General features: G+C 36.9%; 1 protein-coding gene and 1 pseudogene across 2 annotated transcripts in view; both read left to right on the top strand.

The window, feature by feature from the left end:
• Window positions 1-23,759, top strand: part of VPS13B (vacuolar protein sorting 13 homolog B) — a 724,212-nt gene that overhangs the window by 58,629 nt on the left and 641,824 nt on the right. For both annotated transcript variants that reach the window (XM_049773957.1, XM_049773956.1), the window contains exons 7-11: window positions 3,645-3,913; window positions 10,340-10,435; window positions 10,886-11,008; window positions 11,674-11,811; window positions 14,103-14,190. In XM_049773957.1, the coding sequence (XP_049629914.1) occupies window positions 3,645-3,913; window positions 10,340-10,435; window positions 10,886-11,008; window positions 11,674-11,811; window positions 14,103-14,190 (714 nt within the window). The remainder of the gene's footprint in view (window positions 1-3,644; window positions 3,914-10,339; window positions 10,436-10,885; window positions 11,009-11,673; window positions 11,812-14,102; window positions 14,191-23,759) is intronic.
• LOC126009370 (eIF5-mimic protein 2-like) lies at window positions 18,677-23,545 on the top strand (annotated as a pseudogene).

Below are 23,759 nucleotides of genomic sequence, written 5' to 3'. Positions count from 1 at the left end.
CTTCCTTCCTTCCTTCCTTCCTTCCTTCCTTCCTTCCTTCCTTCCTTCCGTTTTGATGAAATATGATTTTTTCTAACTACTGTATTCTGTGACTATAAGAAGATGCATATTTTTATTGTATGTTAAAAAGGAGAAAGCAACTTTATTCTAGAGGAGTCCAGATTTGTTTTCTCATATCTAAAGTGTGTAGCCACAACTGTTTATCATTTGTGATATGTTTTCCTCAGTCATTTAGGTAAGGCTGAGGGGTGTCTTAGATAATTTTATTGTTTTTTGAATTTTTTTGTGCTGTGATGTCATTTTTTTTCACATTTACTTGTATTTGGAAACTTTCCTTTTGTTTTTCCTTTTTCTTTTGGTTCAGTTATGGGGGTAGGAGGACATGATGTTGCTTAGGCTCTGTTGCTGCTAGTACTAGGAATTCCCTGGTTAACCCTGACAATGCTGAATAGCCCCCTGGGCTGCACTGACTATGCTCTGGGGACCATGTGGTACTCAGAATTTTACTAGGGTTGACCAAATGCAAGGCATCCGACTTAACCACATATTCTCTTGCCCCTTTTACATTGTTTAAATCTGTGGATTTATAGTTTTTAATATTATAATTAGAAATATTTTAGCATTATTTTCTCAATTATATTTCTAAACTCTCCCTTGGTACTTCTAGTTATAATGCATTAATGTTCTTGAAATTAGACAAATTTTTCTGATACCTTTGTTTAATTTTTTTCGTTTTTTCCCTTTTTTTTAAACATGCATTTTAGATTTTCCAATATTCTGTATCAAGATTTCTTTTAATCTTATGTAATTTCCATTATAGAAACTGTTATATTTCTTTTCTCCAGAAGTTCAGTTTGTATTTAAAAAATGTATATCTGGATTGGAGTGATAGACAGAGTTTAGAACATTTTCCTTGCACATGGTCAACCTGGGTTCGGTCTCTAGCATCCTATATATTCTCCCAAGCTCCACCAGAATGATTACCTAGCGTAGCGTCAGGAATAACTCATGAGTGTCAACAATTGCAACAACAAAAGTGTATCTTGGGGCTAGGGATATATACTGGTTATAAGACAATTATTTGCCTTGCATGCATTGACTCAAGATTGATTCCTGGCACCTCATGTTCCATGAGCCCACCGGGAGTTAGGAGTATTCCTTGAGCACAGAGCCAGGAGTAAGACCTACACATTGTCAGCTGTAGTCCCCAAATCAAAAAATAGAACAAGTATCTATTCCTTATCTATCAATGTGTATTTTGATGATTATTATTTTGTATCTACATATCTTTTTTGAATGTTGTTTTCATTGACTCTCCTCTTCATTCTCTGTTTTATTCTTGTTAATTTTTTTGTTCTGTTTTCGGTTCACACATAGCATCGTTCAGTGGCTCCTCTGGGCTCTGTGCTCAGAAATCACTCCTGGCAGTCTTGGGGGGTGGACCATAGAGAATGCAAGGTGAATGAAGCTGGGTGGGCTGCATGCAAGGTCAATGCCCTGCCAGAAATAATGTGCTATTGTTTGGGCCCCATACTGGTTAAATTTTAATCCATTGCCAGATATTATGAATTTGACCTTGCTGGGTGCTAGATTTGTATTGGAGTAAACAGTTGTTAGTTATTTGGAAGCAAGTAACTTGAGCCTTGCTTCCAAGTTTTATTTTTCTTTAAATAATATCTTTATTTAAGCACCATGATTACAAACATGTTTGTAGTTTAGTTTCAGACATAAAAAGAACATCCCTTTCACCAGTGCAGCGTTCTTACCACCAGTGCCCCCATCGCCCTCCTTTCCCACCCCCTGCCTGTATTCGAGACAGGCATTCTACTTCTCTCACTGATCAACATTGTCATGATAATTGTTAATGTAGTTATTTCTCTAATATGCATTATTAATTTTGGTGCTATTCTGGAAATCAAACCCTGGACCGCATACATGCAAGACAAATACTTTCCTGAGCAACATCCTTGATTTTTACATCAAAAAAAAATTCTTTAGGGGCCAGAGCAGTGGTGTCCTATATGGCCCCTAAGCCAGGAGTGATTTCTGAGCACATAGCCAGGAGTAACCCCCGAGTGTCACCAGGTGCAGCCTCCCCCCAAAAAAATTAAAAAAAATTTTTTAGTGGGATTATTGCTCCCATTAACTTAATTTTTGTTCCATGATTGAGACAATTTCCCTGGTATATAACCCGAGAATTATTTTTCTTTCAGCTGGTGAGTAGACATACTATTACTAATTTTGTATAAACCTGGGTATTGTTTCTTTTGCACTGTGGTCTGAGTAATTATTTTACTTGAAACTAATTATACTCAACTAGGGGCTGGAGCAAGATTTTTGTGGATCTCTCTCTAAGTGAATCATGTTCTAGAATCTCCTGTTAAAATGATGAAAACAAGCATTAAGCTTTTCTATCTAGAAAAATTTAGAGTATTTTAAAGTATTATTTGTATTTAGATTTATCAACGACGAGGAGTTGTTTGTTTCAAATTTTTTAGAAACTATTTTTTTTTGAATATCATGTTGATCTCTCGCTTTCACTATCTTTGTTAAAATGATGTTGGAATTTTGATGGAGTTTGTCATTCAAAGTATGCTGAAAATTTATATCTATAGCCTGCCAATTCATGTAAAAATTAAAATAAAAAATAAAAGAAAAATAGTTGTCTATTTTTTTAATCTGTAGAACAGGAAAGATAATAATTTATGTTACCCACTACTAAAAGTCACCAACACTATTATTTTTATTACCTTTGTGTACAAATAGTTTTATTATATTTGATTTCATTCTGTGTAAGATTTTTTTTTTTTTTTTTTTTGATTTTTGGGCCACACCTGGCAGTGCTCAGGGGTTACTCCTGGCTGTCTGCTCAGAAATAGCTCCTGGCAGGCACGGGGGACCATATGGGACACCGGGATTCAAACCAACCACCTTTGGTCCTGGATCGGCTGCTTGCAAGGCAAATGCTGCTGTTCTATCTCTCCAGGCCCCCATGTAGGAATTTTACGTTTTGATTTTTTTTCCACACCTGGCAGTACGTCAGGTGTGGCTCTGCTCTCAGGAATTACTCCTAAGGGAGCTCAGAGGACCATATGGAATGCTGGGGATCAAACCGAAGCTAACTGCAAGACAGAAGACCAACCTGCTCTTCTATTCTCTTGTCCCTGTATAATAAGGTGTTTTGTTTTCGTTTTTGTTTTTCTTATACATTTTGCCTAGGAGTACTCGCCATTCTCTTTTACCATTGGGTTTATCAGAAAACAAATAACTTGCCTAGGATTATTTTGTAGATATTGTCTTTTTAAGAAAAGGGAGTTAAAAGAACATATTAATTTTATTATGAAGAGGTAGACTTTTTTTAAAATTGTATATATCAAATATTTAAATCCTTTGTAGCTAACTACCACTCAAATACCATTCATATTCATACCATTCATAAAAAAGGAGGATGATACTACATATAGAAACTTGAAAGTAAAGACATTTGAATTGCTAATTTGTTGGTTAAAAGAATAATCAGTGTGTTATTTGTTAACATTTTATATGTAGAAAGAAGAATGTTGGAGAAGCACTTCTGTAGAATTTATATTCATAATTTTCCTTTGAGTTGAGTCCTCTTAAGATTTCTTTATTTTGACTTAAAGGTACTGAAGATGAAACAAGAATAGATATGCAATATCCTGCTCAATACAAATGCCAAGAGATGTATTCGCATACTGAGGATGAGCAGACACAGGGATGGGTATCATGGGCCTGGTCATTTGTGCCTGCAATAGTCAGTTATGATGATGGTGAGGAAGACTACCTTGGGGATGATCCTGCATCAGCACCACATCAGCACAAAGCACAGACTGTGAAGGATCCTATTGTTTCCATAGGATTTTATTGTACAAAAGCAACTGTGACTTTCAAAGTAGGTTTCCTTTTGTTATTGTTCATCTGTCAACTTTAATGCTCTTGCTTTCTATTAAGAATGTAGCCTACATATTAAAAAAAACACCCACTACAAACATATTTGTAATCATGGTGCTTAAAGGTATTATAAAAAAAGATATTAAAAAAATAATTCAGCTTGAAGTTTTACTTTAGAAAATTCTCTTAACAGGTTTTCCTAAAATCCCATATACTCTTGTGAACTCTGAATCTTTATCTCTTCCTATCTTATGGAATTCTCTACTTTCTTTTTTATTTTTGGTTTTTTGGGTCACACCCAGTAATGCTCAGGGGTTACTCCTGGCTATGCACTCAGAAATTGCCCCTTGTTTGGGAGACCATATGCGACACTGGGTGATCAAACTTTTTTTTTCTTTTTTTAATCAACTTTTGGGATAATTTTCTAATTCAATATTTTTTCTTTTCTTTTTTTTTTTTCTTTTTTTTCTTTTTTTTTTGGTTTTTGGGCCACACCCGGCGGTGCTCAGGGGTTACTCCTGGCTGTCTGCTCAGAAATAGCTCCTGGCAGGCACGGGGGACCATATGGGACACCGGGATTCGAACCAACCACCTTTGGTCCTGGATCGGCTTCTCACAAGGCAAACGCCGCTGTGCTATCTCTCCGGGCCCTTTTTTTTTTTTTTTTTTTTTTCTTTCTGGTTTTTCGGCCACACCTGTTTGATACTCAGGGGTTACTCCTGGCTAAGCGCTCAGAAATTGCCCCTGGCTTGTGGGGACCATATGGGATACCGGGGTATCGAGCCGCAGTCCTTCCTTGGCTAGCACTTGCAAGGCAGACACATCTAGCGCCACCTTGCCGGCTCTTTTCTTTTTTTAATCAACTTTTTAATTAACAACAAATTAATTGGTTATTTAATTAAATATATTATTTAATTTTGATTAATCAACTTTTAATCAGCAACACATTAATCTATAATTAATTTTTTATCAACTTTTGGGAAATTTTTTTAATCTAATTTAATATTTCAGTTGACATACAAAGGTAAAATGATAATTCTATTAAAAATAGGCTGTGCCAACTACCATAATCAAGTGAATGAATGAGGGAACTGGAAAGCCTGTCTGGAGTACAAGTGGGGGTAGGGTGGGAGGAGGGAGATTAGGGACATTGGTGGCGGGAATGTTGCACTTGTGAAGGGGGGTGTTCTTTACATGACTGAAACCTAATCACAATCATTTATGTAATCAAGATATTCAAATAAAGAAGGAAAAAAAATAGGCTGTGCCGAATGATTGTGGGTGGGTGGGCAGACAAAAAATTGCACTTAAAACTTTTCACTTCAGTAAATCTTTTTGGGTATTTTTTATCTGTGTACTTTCATTATAAAATATACTTAAGGGGCCGGAGAGATAGCACAGGGGTGTTTGCCTTGCAAGCAAAGTTGGTTGGTTCGAATCCCGGTGTCCCATATGGCCCCCCGTGCCTGCCAGGAGCTATTTCTGAGCAGATAGCCAGGAGTAACCCACCGGCCCAAAAAAATCACTCACACACACACACACACACACACACACACACACACACACACACACACACACACACACACACACACACACACGTTGTTTCTATGCAGTTTTAATTTTCCACTTTTTAAGACTGTCCCGGCCCAAAACACACACACACACACACACACGAGTTGTTTCTGAGCAGATAGCCAGGAGTAACCCACCCGTCCCAAAAAGTCAAACACACACACACACACACACACACACACACACACACACACACACACGTTGTTTCTATGCAGTTTTAATTTTCCACTTTTTTTTTTTTTTGTTTTTGGGCCACACCCGGTGACACTCAGGGGTTACTCCTGGCTATGCGCTCAGAAGTCACTCCTGGCTTGGGGGACCATATGGGATGCCGGAGGATCGAACCTTGGTCCGTCCTAGGCTAGCACTCTCAAGGCAGACACTTTACCTCTAGCGCCACCACGCCGGCCCCTAATTTTCCACTTTTTAACACATACACACACACACATGTTGTTTCTATGCAGTTTTAATTTTCCACTTTTTAAGACTGTCCCGGCCCAAAAAACCAAACACACACACACACACACACACACACACACACACACACACACACACACACACACACACACACACACGAGTTGTTTCTATGCAGTTTTAATTTCCCACTTTTTAGGACTGTCCAATTTCTATTTTTTGGGGGGGTCCACACCTGTTGACCCTCAGGGGTTACTCCTGGATATGTGCTCAGAAATTGCTCCTGGCTTGGGGGACCTTATGGGACACTGGAGGATTGAACCAAGGTTCATCCTAGGTCAGCCGCATGTAAGGCAAATGCCCTACCACTGTACCACTGCTCTGGCCCCCATTTTCAGCACTTTTTAATATACTTTATTTAGCCAACTCCATTTACAAATGCATATATATTAAGAACAAATAATAATACATGCCTCATTAGACACACTTTTAAAACATATGTATATCTATACATTATCTATCTATCTATCTATCTATCTATCTATCTATCTATCTATCTATCTATCTATCTATCTATCTATCTATCTATCTCTATCCATCCATCCTTCCATTCATCCATCCATCCATCCAACCTACCTACCTACCTACCTACCTACCTACCTACCTACCTACCTACCTATCTATCTATCTATCTATCTATCTATCTATCTATCTATCTATCTATCTATCTATCTATCGAAATTGTTTTTGGGTCACATTCAGCAGTGTTCAGAGCTTACTCTTGACTTTATGCTCAGATCACTCTTGGTGGCATTGGGAGGACCTTGCCAGGGATGCTGGAGACTTTTCCAGAAGCGCTATGTGCCTTACCTACTGTACTATTTTTCTAACTTGAGAAATATATTTTTGATAAAGACCATTAGTTTTTCAGCACTCTTTATGTAATTTTTTTGTTAATATCTTTTTCTTTTCTGCTTCTCAAAGATAGCCCAACCTTTATTTTGTGTTGTTTATTCTTTGGCATAAAGTTTTAAAAAATCATTGAGCATACCCAGCTTGGTGCTTGGGAGTCACTAGTAGTGGTGCTCGGGGGACCATGTGGTGCTACAGATATACCTCGTACCTCCTGCAGTTCTTATGAAAAACCAAGGAATAGGGGCCAGAGGAATAGTATAGGGATCAGTGTGCTTGCATTGTATCCTGCTAGCCTTACTTTAAGACCCTCGTACCATATATGGTTCTCCAAGCAATGCCGCTTCTGAATACAGAATAGGAATAGTCCCTGAGTACTGCTGGGTGTGGGTACCCAGGGGGGAAAATCCCTGCCACCGCAGAGGAAAAAAATCCAATGAGCAAGAATGGAGAGTTAGTACTCTAGACCAATTTAATGACTTAAAAATTATGATTATTATTTTTTTATGAAATCTTTATTTAAGCACCATGATTACAAGCATGATTGTAGTTGGGTTTTAGTCATAAACAGAACACCCCCCTGCCACCATTGCAACATTCCCACCACCTATGCCCCCCTTCCCAACCCTTGCCTGTATTTGAGACAAGCATTCTCTTCTCTCACTCATTAAGATTGTCATGATAGTTATTTCCCGAACCTCACTCACCACTCATAATGACTTAATTATTAAAAAATTGTGGTCTACAATACTGATAATAGTAAGACTTCATACTTAACACAGTCCAGCACCACTCCCTTCCCTTGAGTGCTCACTTGGTTCTATCATTGTTTAGTATCTCCATTTTGTAATCCCCCCAGTCCAGTTTTCAGTTTTTATTGCATTTGGGCATTTGTTATACCCCTTTTCATTTTCTTTATATTTCATTTCTTGGCTTTTTTTTTTATAAGATACCACATGTATCATATTCCTGAAAGGAAACTAATTTATTTGACAAATGAATATTAATACCCTTCTAGTTCTATGCTGTTAGGTCTGTCTAGAAATTGCACTTACAAGATCAGATGCAAATCATTGCCTTCCAGAATCACTAAGTTATTATAAATGCAGATATGCCCACTGATTATGAGGGTATTACAGAAAAGTAAGGAAGAATTGGCTATTAGCATAAGAAGGATATAATAATTCAGGTAAAATAGATGACCACCATAATAATACATTTAAGAGAGATCTGTAGATGACTGGGAATAATTATTCTAGGGAGAGCTAGAAAGATAGTCTAGAGATTAAGGCTCTTGTTTTGCATACAGCAGGTAATTTGCTTGCCTTTCTCTTTGACCTGGATTAGATAGGTTCCTGACATCCTTTGTGGTCCCTGAACTCAACAGGAGTGATTTCATGAGTGCGGAGCCAGCAGTAACTTCTGAGCATTGCCAAGTGTTGCTCAAAAACCAAAAAGAAAGGAAAATAGAAAAAATACTTTAAATAGCTTGCTCCACAAGCCCATGTTCCTCTTTGAACATGTATCTGGTTTGCTTGTCTTTATGTTTCTTCCTTGCTTATTTCCAAAAACTTTGAAGAAGCCTCTTATTCCCCTCAAACAGGTACATCTCACTCTACCCTCACATCTTTCCAAGTAAGTTTCAGTAAAGACTAAAACAAGAAGAAAAATATTTCGGTTAGTCTCAAGACTTTTAAAGTAATTATTGTATTTTAATATGACAAAAATTAAAAATAGAGTAAGTTTCAGCAAAAGTTTAGTCACTACTTGGTTCAAATGTTTTTGTCATAGTAGAGTACAGAGTAAAAGTAACAAAAGTACTTATTAGATACATTATCTGAACACTGCTTATATCTGAATTCCAATTGTCTTCGTAATTGAACTTCACTGGTTTAACTTTGATTAAATAATGTCAGTCATTCTGTAAAATCATGACTAGGTGATAACATTTTAAAAGTTTTATAATGGAAAGTTAACTTTTCAGCTATTATTAGATGTATTATCAGTATGGGCGATTAAAAGATAGGATAGTTTAATGAGTTGCTGAGAGAGGTCAAGGACTTGGTAGTAAAGTTACCTTCCTAATATCAGAATAGGCATTTATAGATAGAAAACTACATAGACTTAGCGCACTTCTGGTCAGTTTTTGTCATTGTTAAAAGGGTGAAACATTTATATCTTTAAGGGTAATTCTGTTGATAATGTGGGAGGAAAACAACTCTTTTCAGTTTGGATTTAAAGAATGTGTGGACTTAATTTTGGTTCATATTGGTCAGAAAATAAGGTCATATTTCTACATTAGTATCAGAACAGTTGATATCAATCCAACAAAAACCATCCCAAATTAAATGTAGCATTTAAAAAAAATAATGTTTGAAATTGTTCTTGTAATGCTTGAGTTCTTTTAATCAATTACGTTTCTTCTACAGTAATTATAAATAGCAGAAGGTTAATGAAGTTTAAAATATTCAATTTTAAGCATTTTAGATTACTTAATTTTAAACTGAATATTATTAAAAAACAGTTCTATAAAGGTTCAGTATATAAAAGCTTCAATGAATCACTTTTAAGAAAATCAGAAGGGGCCAGAGAGGTGGCGCTAGAGGTAAGGTGTCTGCCTTGCAAGCGCTAGCCAAGGAAGGACCACGATTCGATCCCCCGGGTTCCATATGGTCCCCCCAAGCCAGGGGCAATTTCTGGGCACTTAGCCAGGAGTAACCCCTGAGCATCAAACGGGTGTGGCCCGAAAAACCAAAATAAAAAAAAAAAAAAAGAAAATCAGAGAAAAATTAATTGATTCTCAATATAAAGATTTTTTTTTATACTGGAAATTTTAACTTTTTGGTTCAACTAGTTCTGTTTGGTTAAGTTAAGTTTTGCATTAAAAATGTCATCTTTGACTTTGCATTTAACTTATTTTTTGATCATGTGAGGTAAATACTTTGAATATAAATACCTAGGAACCTTCCTCCTCCCTCAGAGAATTAGAGTTTTGTTTTATGTATTTGTATGTCTTCAGAGCTTTAAAACCTTTTTTAATTACAAAGACAGAGAGAATCTTAGAAATAATTGCACTAAAAACATGATTGAATATATTATGCAAATATATTCATACATATAAAATTAGTTGGAGTTAAAATAATGTACACTTTGGGCAGAATATATGAACCATTTTATGACTATGGGACTGTTACAACTAGTTTTGATCCACTTGAGCAATATTAAGAAAGTGAAGAGGCATGAGGATGTTAGTCATTAATAGATGCTCACTTTGCCTTATATGTTTGAGACCCAGTATTCAATCCTTTACATATACCCTACACCCATACAAAGTTAAACAAGAGGTTGATGTTTAGATTTTCTAGATGAGATATGGCTAATTTGTGATAGCTGTTTTTGTTGCTCTTGTTTTTTTGCTTAATAATGAAATCCCTAATATCTTAAAAATTGGTCTTATTTCCATCAATTTCTGGTAATGGTAGTATATTATGGTTCAGAATTAATTTAATATTTTTACTTCGGTTCTTAGCTTACTGAAATGCAAGCTGAAAGTAGTTACTATAGCCCTCAGAAAGTTAAATCTAAAGAAGTGCTGTGTTGGGAACAAGAAGGAACTACCATTGAGGTAATCTTTCAACATTGAACATATGTATTTTTAATCTTTTGAATGATACTTAAAGTTAATAATAGTTTTTACTATAAATTTAAAGTAAAGTTTTAAAGTGTTTGAATTTTTATAGTTGAGTTTCATATTTCTATTTTATATTTCATTTCTGGTTAAAATAGTTTTAACGTTTTACTTTGGTATATACATTTACATTTTTTTTTAAAATTTAACTTGTGTTTGACTATATTAAGAAATATGAACTCCCTGTCATTGAGATATAAAGGTTTGACATTGTAGAGATAAATATAGTTTTTGTTGCTTTAATGCAATATATTAGTTGAGGAGGAATAGATTAGAAAGGTCATAATCCTAGAGATATTTCAACTGATTTAGAAATTTTCTGAGAAAATCTGAAACATATAAAGTATGTTGAAGTTCTCACCTCTGTTTCTTTCTTTCCTTTTATAGGCCCTTATGATGGGAGAACCTTTCTTTGATTGCCAGATTGGTTTTGTAGGTTGCAGAGCCTTGTGCCTTAAAGGAATTATGGGGGTTAAAGATTTTGAAGAGGCTATGAATAGAAATGAAACTGTAAGTCAAAGTTTTTTCCCTATTCTTTATAGGGATAGCGAAGTGCCTCCCCCCTTTATTTTTGGGTTTTGGTGACGCTCAGGGATTACTCCTGGCTATGCGCTCAGAAATCTCTCCTGGCTTGGGGGACCATATGGGACACCGGGGGATAGAACCGTGGTCTGTCCTAGGTCAGTGCGTGCAAGGCAAATGCCCTACCACTTGTGCCACCGCTCTGGCCCTGTGAAGTGCTTATTGATGTATTTAAACTAAACCAAAAAAACCTTTTAGATTACGTGTATCTTTGGCTGGAGAGAAAAGTACTTGACTCTTTTCCCCTATGAAAAATTATAGAGCTCAGGGAATTTAGAAAGTTGGTAGCATTTAGTACCTGGACAGTAGTTCTAAATGCTTTCCAATTCATAAATGTTTCTTCTCTCTAGTTATGAAATCTACGTACTTAGAGTTTCTTTGGTTCCTTAAGCAAATGTTCTTTGCCAAAACAGGAAATGAAACAAACCGAAGACAGCATTCTTTGTCTTTTCACAGAACTTAAGAGTTGTAATATTTTCTCTGTTAACTGTTAATGAATATTTTAAAATAAGTTTTTTTTTTTAACATTTTAATCATTCATTTCCTTCCCCTTCTCTCTGCCCCGAATTCATAATTTTTGCATTTAATTTCAGGAAGCCTGTTTTTTCATTTGTGGTGAAAATTTGAGTATGAAAGGTTTCACATATCTTACAAGTTCATTATTTGATTATCGAAGCCCAGAAAATAATGGTATTCGAGCAGAATTTATCTTGGATGCAGTTCATCATAAGGTCAGAGAACACAGCATAAATACTTGGCTTAGACTCTGCTATATTTTGGCAACTATTTTGTGAATATTTGTGAGTGCTATCATTTAAAATATATTCTGAATATTAGTAGGTTTTTGGAAGATTTAGAATGTTTTTGCCCAGTTTCTATATCTAGCAATGATTAAAGAGTGCACAAAGATATTTATATAATATGTATTCACATATTCATTCCCTACTGCTTAATAGTTCTAGAAAAAGATTGAATTATATATTATACCAGTTAGTTTTGGGGTATAGGTTTAATAGGAATTGACAAAAAATTACACATTTTACTATATTTATGTCTTAGTGTTTGAATTTTTAAATACAGCTGTATTAATATACTTTGAATGAAAATTAAAAAAGTTGCTTGAAGAATAGCCTTTGTTAATTTACAAATTAGCCCCTTTACTATGGTTATATTTTTCTTTATTTTCTTTATATATTTTTTATTTAAGCACCATGGTTACAGAAATGTTCAAAGTTGGATTTGAATCATAGAATGTATACTGCCCTTCACCAATGCAACTTTCCCAGCACCAATATGCCCTATTCCCATCTTACTCCTCTACCCCTTGCCTATCTCTGGGCAGGGATTTTGCTTCTCTCTCTCTCTCTCTCTCTCTCTCTCTCTCTCTCTCTCTCTCTCTCTCTCTCTCTCTCTCTCTCTCTCTCCTCTCTCTCACTCCCCTCTCTCTCTCTCTCTCTCCGCCCTCTCTCTCTCTCTCTCTCTCTCTCTCTCTCTCTCTCTCTCTCTCTCTCTCTCCTCTTCTCTCTCCTGTCTCTCTTTTTTCTTCTTTATTTTCAGGAACCAGTTCTTGTCCAGAGTTCCAACTATCATTGTTGTGGTAGATCCTTCTCTACTCAGCTGCACTCACCACTCTTTGTGGCATGTTTTGTTAGTTTCCTTTTTTTTTTTTTGTGGTTTTTTTGGGTCACACCCGGCAATGCTCAGGGATTATTCCTGGCTCCAGGCTCAGAAATTGTTCCTGGCAGGCACGGGGGACCATATGGGACGCCGGGATTCGAACCGATGACCTCCTGCATGAAAGGCAAAGGCCTTACCTCCATGCTATCTCTCCGGCCCCTAGTTTCCTTTTTATAAAAGCACTTTTTTGGGGGGCCGGAGTGATAGCATGGAGGTGAGGCATTTGCCTTGCATGCAGAAGGTCAGTGGTTCAAACCCCGGCATCCCATATGGACCCCTGAGCCTGCCAGGAGTGATTTCTGAGCGTAGAGCCAGGAGTAACCCCTGAGTGCTGCCGGGTGTGACCCCAAAACTAAAACCAAAACCAAAACAAAAACCCAAAACATTTTTTGGGCCATACTTTGTGGTGCTCATGGCTTGCTTCTGCCACTATGTATATAGGCTGCTCCTGGTGGGCTCAGGACCAGGGAGTAAACCCAGGTGCCCAGGTTGACTGTATGCATGACAAGTGCCCTATGCACTATATTACTACTCCTGCCCCAAGGTTTACTTTTATAATTGGGAATAAAGAAAATAGTATTGATCTGCATAATTAATTGCATTCAAAATATTTTAGTATACTTTTTTCTGGGTTTGTTTTTTGGTTTTTGGGTCACACCTGGCAGCCCTCGGGTTACTCTCCTGGCTCCATGCTCAGAAATCACTTCTGGCAGGCTCGGGGGACCATTTGGGATGCTGGGATTCGAACCAATGACCTTCTGTATGAAAAGCAAATGCCTTACCTCCATGCTATCTCTCTGGCCCCCTTTAATATACTTTTAGTGTTTGAACTGTTTCATGTAAACATCATGAAATACTTAAGAATTAGATATTGAGAATGTACATTATCTAGTTTTTCTGATGGTGATAAAAGTTAGAGTATCATCTCCCATATATATATATATATATATATATGTATATTCAATAACCAGGAGTTGTCAACACATCTAGTAAAGTTATCAATGTACTTTGTGGTACTATAGGCTACAGTACAGTTATTATTACCATTGGTGATTTTTTTTGAGGGCATACATATCTATATAAGAATGTATATTCATTCTTTACCTATGAGATTTTAAATTATAAGGTCAAAAGTTTCTTCTATGGCTAGAGGAGGGATAGTACACTGGGCAGAGCATTTGCTTTAGATCTGGCTGACCTGGGTCTGAATCCTGGCACCATCCCCCCAGTCTGCGTGGATTGATTCTTGAATACAGAACCAGAGATAAATCCTGAACATTTTTGGGTGTTACCTAAAAGTAAAGTTTCTTCTATACAATGTATTGTTTGCTTTGCTTTGTTGCAGGAGGCATACACCGAGATATCTGGAATGCAGAGGTTTGGTGCCTTTTATATGGATTACTTGTATACAATGGAGAACACTGGTGGCAAAGGTACTGGTTTCTTTCTTCTGGCTTTGCTTTTCCTTAACAGAAACAGAATGCTTTAGAATCAGTTTGTCTATGACTGGTTATGCTCTTAGTTTTAGGGAGGGTTAATTTAAAGAAACCATTTATAATTGGTTTGCAGCATCATAAAAATTTAGGAATATATTGGGGCCGGGTGGTGGCACTAGAGATAAGGTGCCTGCCTTGCCTGCACTAGCCTAGGACGGACCGCGGTTTGATCCCCCGGCGTCCCATATGGTTCCCAAGCCAGGAGGGACTTCTGAGCACATAGCCAGGAGTAACCCCTGAGCGTCACCAGGTGTGGCCCAACCCCCCCCCCCCAAAAAAAAACTTAAAAAAAAAATTAGGAATATAGCCTCACAATACACACTTGTATATAAGATTCATGTTCTCTGAAAAGTTCCAGTATTATCACACTATTAAAATGACCCCTTTGTCTATTCCTAACAATTATTATTTATAATATTTGAAATTATTATAAATGCTTTTTTTTTTGGTTTTTGGGTCACACCCGGCAGCGCTCAGGGGGTTACTCCTGGCTCTGTGCTCAGGAATCGCTCTTGGCAGGCTCAGGGGACCATATGGGATACCGGGATTTGAACCACCGTTCTTCTGCATGCAAGGCAAATGTCCTACCTCCATGCTATCTCTCCTGCTCCATAAATGCTTTAGTAAGTCTAACGTAGGTGGTTGATATTTTTAGAAACATAAGATACTTTTTTTGTTTGTTTGTTTTTTAAGTCTGTTTTTTAAGTCACACCCAGTGATGCGTAGGGGTTACTCTTGGCTTTGCACTCAAAAATCACTCCTGGCTTGGGGACCATATGGGATGCTGGGGGATGGAACTGTGATCCATCCCTAGGTCAGCCATGTGCAAGGCAAACACCCTTCCGCTGTGCTACTGCTCCAGGCCCAAGAAACATAAGATCAATCTATATTTAAAAATCTGTTTTGTTTCTGGGCCTCTAAAGACTCTGCACTTAGTGAACATTCCTGGCAGGGCATGGGGACTATATCGGGTGCTGGAGATCAAACTTGGCTCAGTATTATGCAAAGGAAATCCCCTCATTACCTGAAATATTATCATTATTGCCTCTCAAGATAAAATTGGGTTGAGGAAAGGATGAAAGAAAAGCATAATTCATTGCTTCTTTTGTACTGGACATATTCGTACCATATTACCTGATTATTACATAATTTCTACTTAAAGTTCTGATTTTGATATCCAAGTTTTTTAAGTTATGAGATAAATGCAAACAAACTTTTGTTTGGGAAAGAAAACAGTTGAGTCACTAGTGAAAGAGTATAATTTAGGTCATAGATTTTCTGATTGGAATAATAAGGAATTATTTAGATAGCTTCAGATTTCCTTTCAAGAGTTTGAGAAAATTTATTTTCTTCAAATAAATTAAAATGGTGGTGCCCCTGGATTTCCTAGAAACATGAGAAGTCCTTCATTTCATAAGGTTAACTATATATCATCATTCCTCTTAATAAAAAGATCAAACATTTAGGAGACTGGAGTGATTGGGTATTTTGAGGGAGGGCACCAAATATATCTTGTTGAAAATTTACAGCTAGTATATACTTCGGCTGTACATATATTGAAAATGTATAGCTAACTGCTAATCATATTTTTGCAATTTATTTATTTTTTAATACTTATTTATTTACTGGTTTCGTGGTAGTCCTGGTGATGCTCAGGGGAAACTCCTAGTTCTTTACTTAGGGATCACTTCTGACAGGCTTAAGGGACATATGAGATGCCAGGACCAAAGCTGTGTGAAAGTCAAGTTCCCTACCCACCATACTATTATTGCTCCAACCCAACATTTTTAGGGAGGTACATTGACTTTGAAGTTTAAAGTACATTATAATTGAGTTGGTTTATACAGAAATAAAGTACAGTAGAGGTTATTTTTTTTATCATTTTAAAGGTATTTGATATTTATAAAAGTATTTATGCAGTGGCATTTGTTTAGGAAGGCTTATACTTGTGAACTCAAAGTAGGGTATTTTCCCTTGCCTTTGAGGTTTGTGCGTTGCAACTGTAGTTTTGGTTGTCTTTTCTTTATCTTGTTTTAGTAATATAACTCTAGAAATGTCTGATAATGTTCAGCAGTGCCTTGGGTGATTAGTAATATTTCCTTAAAAAAAGTGAATGAAAGACTGGTGAGATATTACAGCATATAGGGAGATTGCTTTGAATGCAACAAACTTACACTTCAATTGGTTCTTTGAGTCGGCCAGGAATGAATGATTCTTGAGCACTAAGGAGTAATTCCTCAATTCACAGTCTGATCTCTAATCTTACCCTCTGCAAAGTAAATAAAAGAGCATGGTTTGTGAATGGTGTATTGTTTAAGTGTAGTGGGACTTAATTTTATGTATATATTAATATAAAATGAACTGGTGATTTGATTTAATGATGGTATTTAAGTCCGTGTGATCACTTTTGTTACTAATTTGAGACTAAAGATAGAAGTCTTTTTTTTTGAAATGGAGAAAACAATTATGAAACAGTTATTAGAAGGTATATGTAGAGAACTTTTCTGCTTTATTGGGCATTCCTAAATTCTGAAGATAATGCTGCAAAGCCATATATATGTGTGTGTGTGTGTGTGTGTGTGTGTGTGTGTGTGTGTGTGTGTGTGTGTGTATATATACATATATATATATATTTTAATTAGAATAAAATGGCTTCAAGTTAAATTATTAGTAAAAATGGTTTTCTGCTTTCCTGAGTGAGGCAGTCAACAAAGATGCCAGTGAACACAATCTATTCATGGCCCAACACAAGGTAGGCTGTCTCTGCCAATGAAGAGTGAAGTGATTCCTGCCAGGTGTTTGGACACAGCGAGCCATTATAAAAGGCTCCCTGTCTGGAAAGCAGGAATGCTTTCTTCCATGAGGCAGCCAACAAAGCCAACATAATCTCCCTAGGCCCAACACAAGGTAGGCTGTCTCTGTCTACAAAGGGCACAGAGCACCGAGTGCCATTATAAAAGCCTGCCTCTTTGCTCCCTGCCTGGTTTCTTGCTTTCCTGCAAGAGACAGCCAACAAGATGTCAGCGAACATAATATTGTCAGGGCCCATCACAAGTTAGGCTGTCTCCGCTTTGCTCTGTGGCCACATGCATCTTCTAGCCCATGTATCCCACCACAACGTGTAGTTAAAAACCACACTACAAGCGTGCCAATGGGGAAACAATGCAGGACAACACCATGCATAGAGAATGAAGATGGCAGCTCTAATTAGCTGAAAAGTACCAACCACCTAGTTAGCTCCTCAGATAAGGAGTTTAGAGTAGAAATATGGAAATGTTCATAGAACTCAAAGAAGGCATAGACTGAACAGACCACAAAGATAGAAATCAGAAAACTCAAAACTGAAATAACAGGAGTGAAAAACTTGGTAGATCAAATGAAAACCTCAATAGAAAGCTTCTCCAATATAGTAATAGCAGCTGAGGACAGAATCAGTGAGCTGGAAGATGAGATGCAGAACAACTTCATACAGCAGGAGAGATTGGAAAAGAAACCTTAAAGCAAATGATCAGACAATGGAACAAATAGTCAAAGAATGTGAACAGATGAAAACAGAAATCCATGAAAAACTCAAAAGAAACAACATCAGAATCGTTGAAGTCCCAGAGACCCAGGAAGAAAATCCCCAGGAAGAATCAACAGTCAAAGACATCATTACAGAGAAACCCCCAAAGGTAAAGACTGCATGGAACCAAATCTTGCATGCCCAAAGAGAAGCAGCTAAAAGAGACCCAAAGAAAAGCACCTCCAGACACAACTTATTCACAATGACAAATTCCAGATAGGGATAGAATACTGAAAGCAGAAAGTTCAAAAAGGAAAATTACATTTACAGGAGTACCATTAAGGTTTACAGCAGACCTGTCACAAGAAACCCTCAAGGCCAGAAGGCAGTGGTGGAATATTGTAACGAAACTCAATGAAATGAATTTTGCCTAGAATACTGCATCTAGCCAGACTCACTTTCATGTTTGAAAATAGTATACCTAGCTTCACCGATAAACAACAGCTCAGACACTTTACAGACTTAAAACCAACCTTAAAAGAAAAACTGAAAGGTCTAGTTTAAGACAAGAAAGACCAACAGACACACCAATCTTCTACACAAAGGTGACACTAAATCCCATGACAGTTATCTCATTCAACATGAATGGAATAAATGCACTAGAGACATAGAGTTGCAAAATGGGTCCAAAAACTGACTCCAACATACTTCTGCCTATCTAACACAAACAAACACAGACTCAAAATCAGAGGTTGGAGGAAAATCATCCAATCAGACAACTCCCTTAGAAAAGCTGGAATGCCCTCCTCGTCCCACACTAGTTCTAGTGACACTGGAGAACCCCACTGGTGTTGCCGTCACCGTCACCTCGGGCTTCCCTGGCTCTTTTTCTCCTCGCCTTAAATTCAGGTGTCTTTTATGAATAATCAGAAGCAAAAGCCAACAATATCATGCCAGCGTTTTAAAATCAGAAAGGGAGATGAAAAAGAGAGGTTTGACCGTACTCAGTTGCAAGACTGTGTTACTCAAGGCTTAGCTGAAACTGGTACTGATTTGGAAGCAGTTGCAAAGCTTTTTGATGCTTCTGGACCAAAATGATTACTGCTGATGCCGAAACACTCTTTGACGTTCTGGTGGCTGTTGGAATGCTGGCTCCAGGTGGTACACTGGCAGATGACATAATGCGTACAGATAGATGTCTGTGTATTTGCGGCACAAGGAGACTTAGAGGCCATGCAATCATTTGCTCAGGTTTTAACTAGTTAATACGGCGCTACAAATACCCGGAGAGAGGATTTGAAGATCAAGTAAAAAAATTGCTGCTGTTCTTGAAGGGGTTTTCAGAGTCAGAGAGAAACAAACTGGCTATGTCAGGGGTCTGCAACCTTTCAGACATAAAGAGCCACTTGGACCCGTTTCCGAAGGAAACTGGGAGCCGCAAAACCATTGCAACATTTAAAACAAATATAACACTGCATATATTGTTTCTTACCTTAATGCTATATACGTCACCAGGTACGGCTGCCTCCATTGGCTCCGCTCCTCAGCTCCGCCTCACTGCTATAGATATAGCGGAGAGAAGCGGAGCTGAGATTAAAGCAGTATTTTTTTTTTCTGACATCGGCTCCGGAGCCGCGGCAAGCCTTCAAAAGAGCCGCATGCGGCTCCGGAGCCGCAGGTTGCCGACACCTGGGCTATGTTAACTTGTGTTTATCTGGCTAATAGAACACTCAGTGCATCCATTCTCAATAGCCTTTATAATGAGAATTTGATTAAAGGAGGGGTTTCAGCAGCTTTTGCTGTAAAGCTCTTTAAATCATGGATCAGTGAAAAAGATATCAATGCCTTAGCTGCAAGTCTTCGGAAAGTCAGCATAGATAATAGACTATTGGAACTTTTCCCTGCCAAGTGTTGAACACTTCACAAATATTTCACTGAGGCAGGCTTGAAAGAGCTCTCAGAATATGTTCGAAATCAGCAAACCTTAGGAACTCTCAAGAAACTTCAGAAAGAACTTCAAGAACAAATGTCCTGTGGTGATCCTTTTAAGGATATAATTTTGTATGTCAAGGAAGAAATGAAAAAAATAGCAAAACATCCCAGAATCTCTTGTCATCGGATTAGTCTGGTCTACTGTGATGAGCACTGCGGACTGGAACAAAAAGGAGGAGCTTGTAGCAGAACAAACCACCAAGCACTTGAAGCAATACAGCCCTGTACTTGCTGCCTTTACTACTCAAGGTTAGTCTGAGCTGACTCTGTTACTGAAGATTCAGGAGTACTGCTACAACAGCATTCATTTTATCAAAGCCTTTCAGAAAATAGTGGTGCTTTTTTTTTTTTTTTAATTTTTCTTTTTATAAGGTTGAAGTCCTAAGTGAAGAGCCCATCTTGAAGTGGCATTAGGATTCACATGTTGCAAAAGGGATCTGTGTCTTCCTAGAACACATGAAAAAGTTTGGAGAGTGGCTCAAAAATGCTGAAAAGGAGTCTGAGTCTGAAGCGAAAGGTGACTGCCTTGTGGAACTGCATCTCAGTAAAGTGAGCAGGAGTTGTAAAATCATGTCTCATATGTCCTGGTTCTCACATCTTCCTACCTCCCTGTATAACCATGATAGAAGGGCTTTCATGGCAAATTTTATTTTAACTGTTCCTATGGTTACTGGAAATGTTGGATTTAGTTTCTAAAAACCATGTTTTAAGTAGCTACAGAAACTATTGATTTAAATCCAATGTTACATTCGTCTTTTCAGTTTTCTTCTCCCTCCTGTATTTTCTACTATAATAATGTAATTTAAGGCCTTCCACAGTGAACAGTTCATTTTATTCCCTGGGTTTTCTATATAAAAGTTTTCAAGATATGATTTGATTAAAAGTAATTTGTTATAGAAATTGCAAATTAAACTGTAAAAGTATCTAAAGTCTTAAAGGCAATGATTTGTGTAATAATTCGGAATTCCCAAAGCCCTACCCATCAGTGAAAAACTTATGTACAACAGTTGAATTCTTAAATCTTAATTATTTGGACCATTACTTGCTGTTAATATTTCCTTGCCTTTATAACCCCAGATGCCCATGAGCTTCATTGTCCTCTTAGGGCAAGAAGTCCTGGAGAACAGACTTGAAAGGGCAACTTGGGAACTGGGGGATGTTTTGTCAGAAATGGTGGGAAGAAAGAAAGTTGGCTCTTTTCCATTGATAAAATGTACATATTCCAAAATAAGACAAAACAAATGGATCTTCTTTCCATACAGCTGTTTTCAAAATGTCTTGTCATTTTATCCTACCTGTCGTACTCTTAGATAAGGAAGAGTAGGACTAGGACTACTAGGACTCAAAGTAGTGACTAAAGACTGTACTAAACTCAGTAAAAATTGTTGAAACTATAAAGCATGTTCTAATTGGAGTTTAAATATAACAGGTTTTCCTTTTGGCTTAAAGTATTTGTTGTAAAGAATGAAGTCTGGTGATGATATTGCGTTTTCACTTTGTCACACTGGGTTGGCTTTATTCTGAATATATTCAATAATGACTTAGGTATCTGGCTTTTAGTATTCAAGTTGCCATTTTTTTAATTGCCTTGAGCCAGGTATCTCATCTGTACAGTTGATCCATTAATTTTCATGTCTGCCTTTAATTTCTGTATTTATTTGCTGCTACCCATCTATATGTAGCTTCTAGAAAACAAAATGTCATAATTCAGCATCTAGGAAAATGTGTTAAAGTAAAAAAAAAAATTAAGTTTGGTAAAAGCATCAGCTTGGAATGATGCCAGCAGCTTACTTACTAGAAATGCCCCTTTCAAAAGTGCCATTCTTTTTTTTTTTAAGTGCCATTTTTAAAAGCCAGGAGTTTGGTGTTTTAAAAAGTTCATCTTGAGGGAGTAATGTGAATATATTTTGAATTAAAGGCATAGTAACATTATGAAGAAAAATAAAATAGATACTATTGTGAACTGGGTGAAATTGTTGAATGAATAACTTTGATAGTTTTCTGCACAGGCAAATGTATTAACTAGGTTTCTACATAGTGATCTGCTTTTCCTTTATAATTTATAGTCCATAAAAGACATTTTTTTTAAATAAAGTCCTTCGTTACACTTAGAAAAATAAAAGAAAAGCTGGACTGGCCATATTAATATCCAGTGACATACATTTTACTCAGAAAATAAGGGACAAAGATGGATCTTTATTAATAATCAAGGGGTATATACAATAGGAAGAAATCACACTCCTGAACATATACATATCCAATGACAGACCAGCAAAATATTTAGTACGATTATTAACAAATCTGAAAGAAGACATACGTGTCAACACAATAATAGTGGGAGACCTCAACATTGCCCAGTCACCCCTTGATAGATCAACCAAACTTAAACCCAACAAGAATTTACTAGCTCTGAAAAGAGAAATGGAAGAAAGCGGACTAGTGAATATATATAGTACACTCCATCCCCAGAATATTGGATACATATCCTTCTCCAATGCACATGGGTCATTTTCCAGGATTGACTACATGTTGGCTTATAAGCCATTCCTCCATAAAATAAAGAGGATAGAAATCATGCAGACTACCTTCTCAGATCACAAGGCACTGAAATTAGAAGTGAACTACAAACAGACACAGAGGAAAAACTTTAATACTTGGAAATTAAACAGCACAATGCTGAACAACTAGTGGGTCAGAGATGAAATCAAAGAGGAAATCAAAACATTTCTGGAGATAAATGACAATGAAGACACAAACTATCAGAATTTATGGGACACAGCAAAAGTGCTACTAGAGGAAAATTTATAGCTTTACAAGAACATATCAGAAAAGAAGGGGCCCTACATAAATAAATAGCTTAATGACACAGCTTATAAAATTAGAAAACAATCAACAAAATGAGCCCAGAATAAGCATGCAGAAGGAAATAACAATGCTTAGAGTAGAAATTAATGAAGTGAAAACCCAAAAAACAACCCAAAAGATTAACAATAGCACAAGTTGGTTCTTTGAAAAAATTAACAAGATTGATAAACCACTAGCAAAACTCACAAAGGCAGAGAAACTTAATAAACTGGATTAGAAATAAAAAGGGGGAGATCACTATAGATAATAGAGATCCAAAGGGTAATTGGAGACTACTTTGAGAAACCCTATGCCATGAAATCCTGGAAGAAATGGAAAAAAGAAAAGAAAAATAAAAGACATTATTGTAATAAAGCCTGGAGACAATAGAGATGAGGACTGGAAGGATTTGTTCACAGTATGATGCTTACCACAAAGAGTGGTGAATACAGTTATAGAAATAACTACACTAAGAGCTACCATGACAAGGTTAATGAGAGAGAGAAGTAGAATGCCTGTCTCGAAGACAGGCTGAGGGTGGGGGATTAGTAAGAAGGGGGCATTGGTGTTAGGAATGTTGCACTGGTGAAGGGGGTTCTTTCTATGACTGAAACCCAACTACAAACATGGTTGTAATCATGGTACTTAAATAAAGATAAAAAATGAATTATTAGTAAAAGAAAAACTCTGATGTAAGGAGTATACTAAGAAGAAATATCTGTTTGTGGAGCATAGATTTTCTTTAGGAGACAGCTTAGTTGTATTTAATTATGAGGACAGAAAAAGGACTAGAAAACCCAGTCTGTGTGGCTTTATTTTTGGGAAATGTTAAAAGTTTTTTAATAGTTAAAACTATTTTTAAAATCTTAAAAAAATGGTAATTGTTTAATTCCTTGTATTTTTAGATTGCAGCTGGCCTTGCTTGGAATCATTGGAGATGCTAGGGATTGAAGTAGGGTCAGCTATATGCAGGGCATGCATTTACTCTCAGCACACCAGCTTTTATTTTGTTGGTAATATTTTCTCATAAGTGCAGAGGAAATGATGTACTATTAAGTTTCTGTGTACTTAACTGCCAGATTTTTTTTAAAGCAGTAAGCTTATAAACTAAAAGAATGAGAAAATAATAATAATAATAAAACCTAGATGTGACTTAAGCTTTCAA

This window comes from Suncus etruscus, chromosome 5 (assembly GCF_024139225.1).
Source record: "Suncus etruscus isolate mSunEtr1 chromosome 5, mSunEtr1.pri.cur, whole genome shotgun sequence".
Lineage (NCBI taxonomy): Eukaryota > Metazoa > Chordata > Mammalia > Eulipotyphla > Soricidae > Suncus > Suncus etruscus.
Note: the sequence above shows the minus strand (reverse complement) of the source record. Positions and strands in the feature narration are given on the sequence as shown.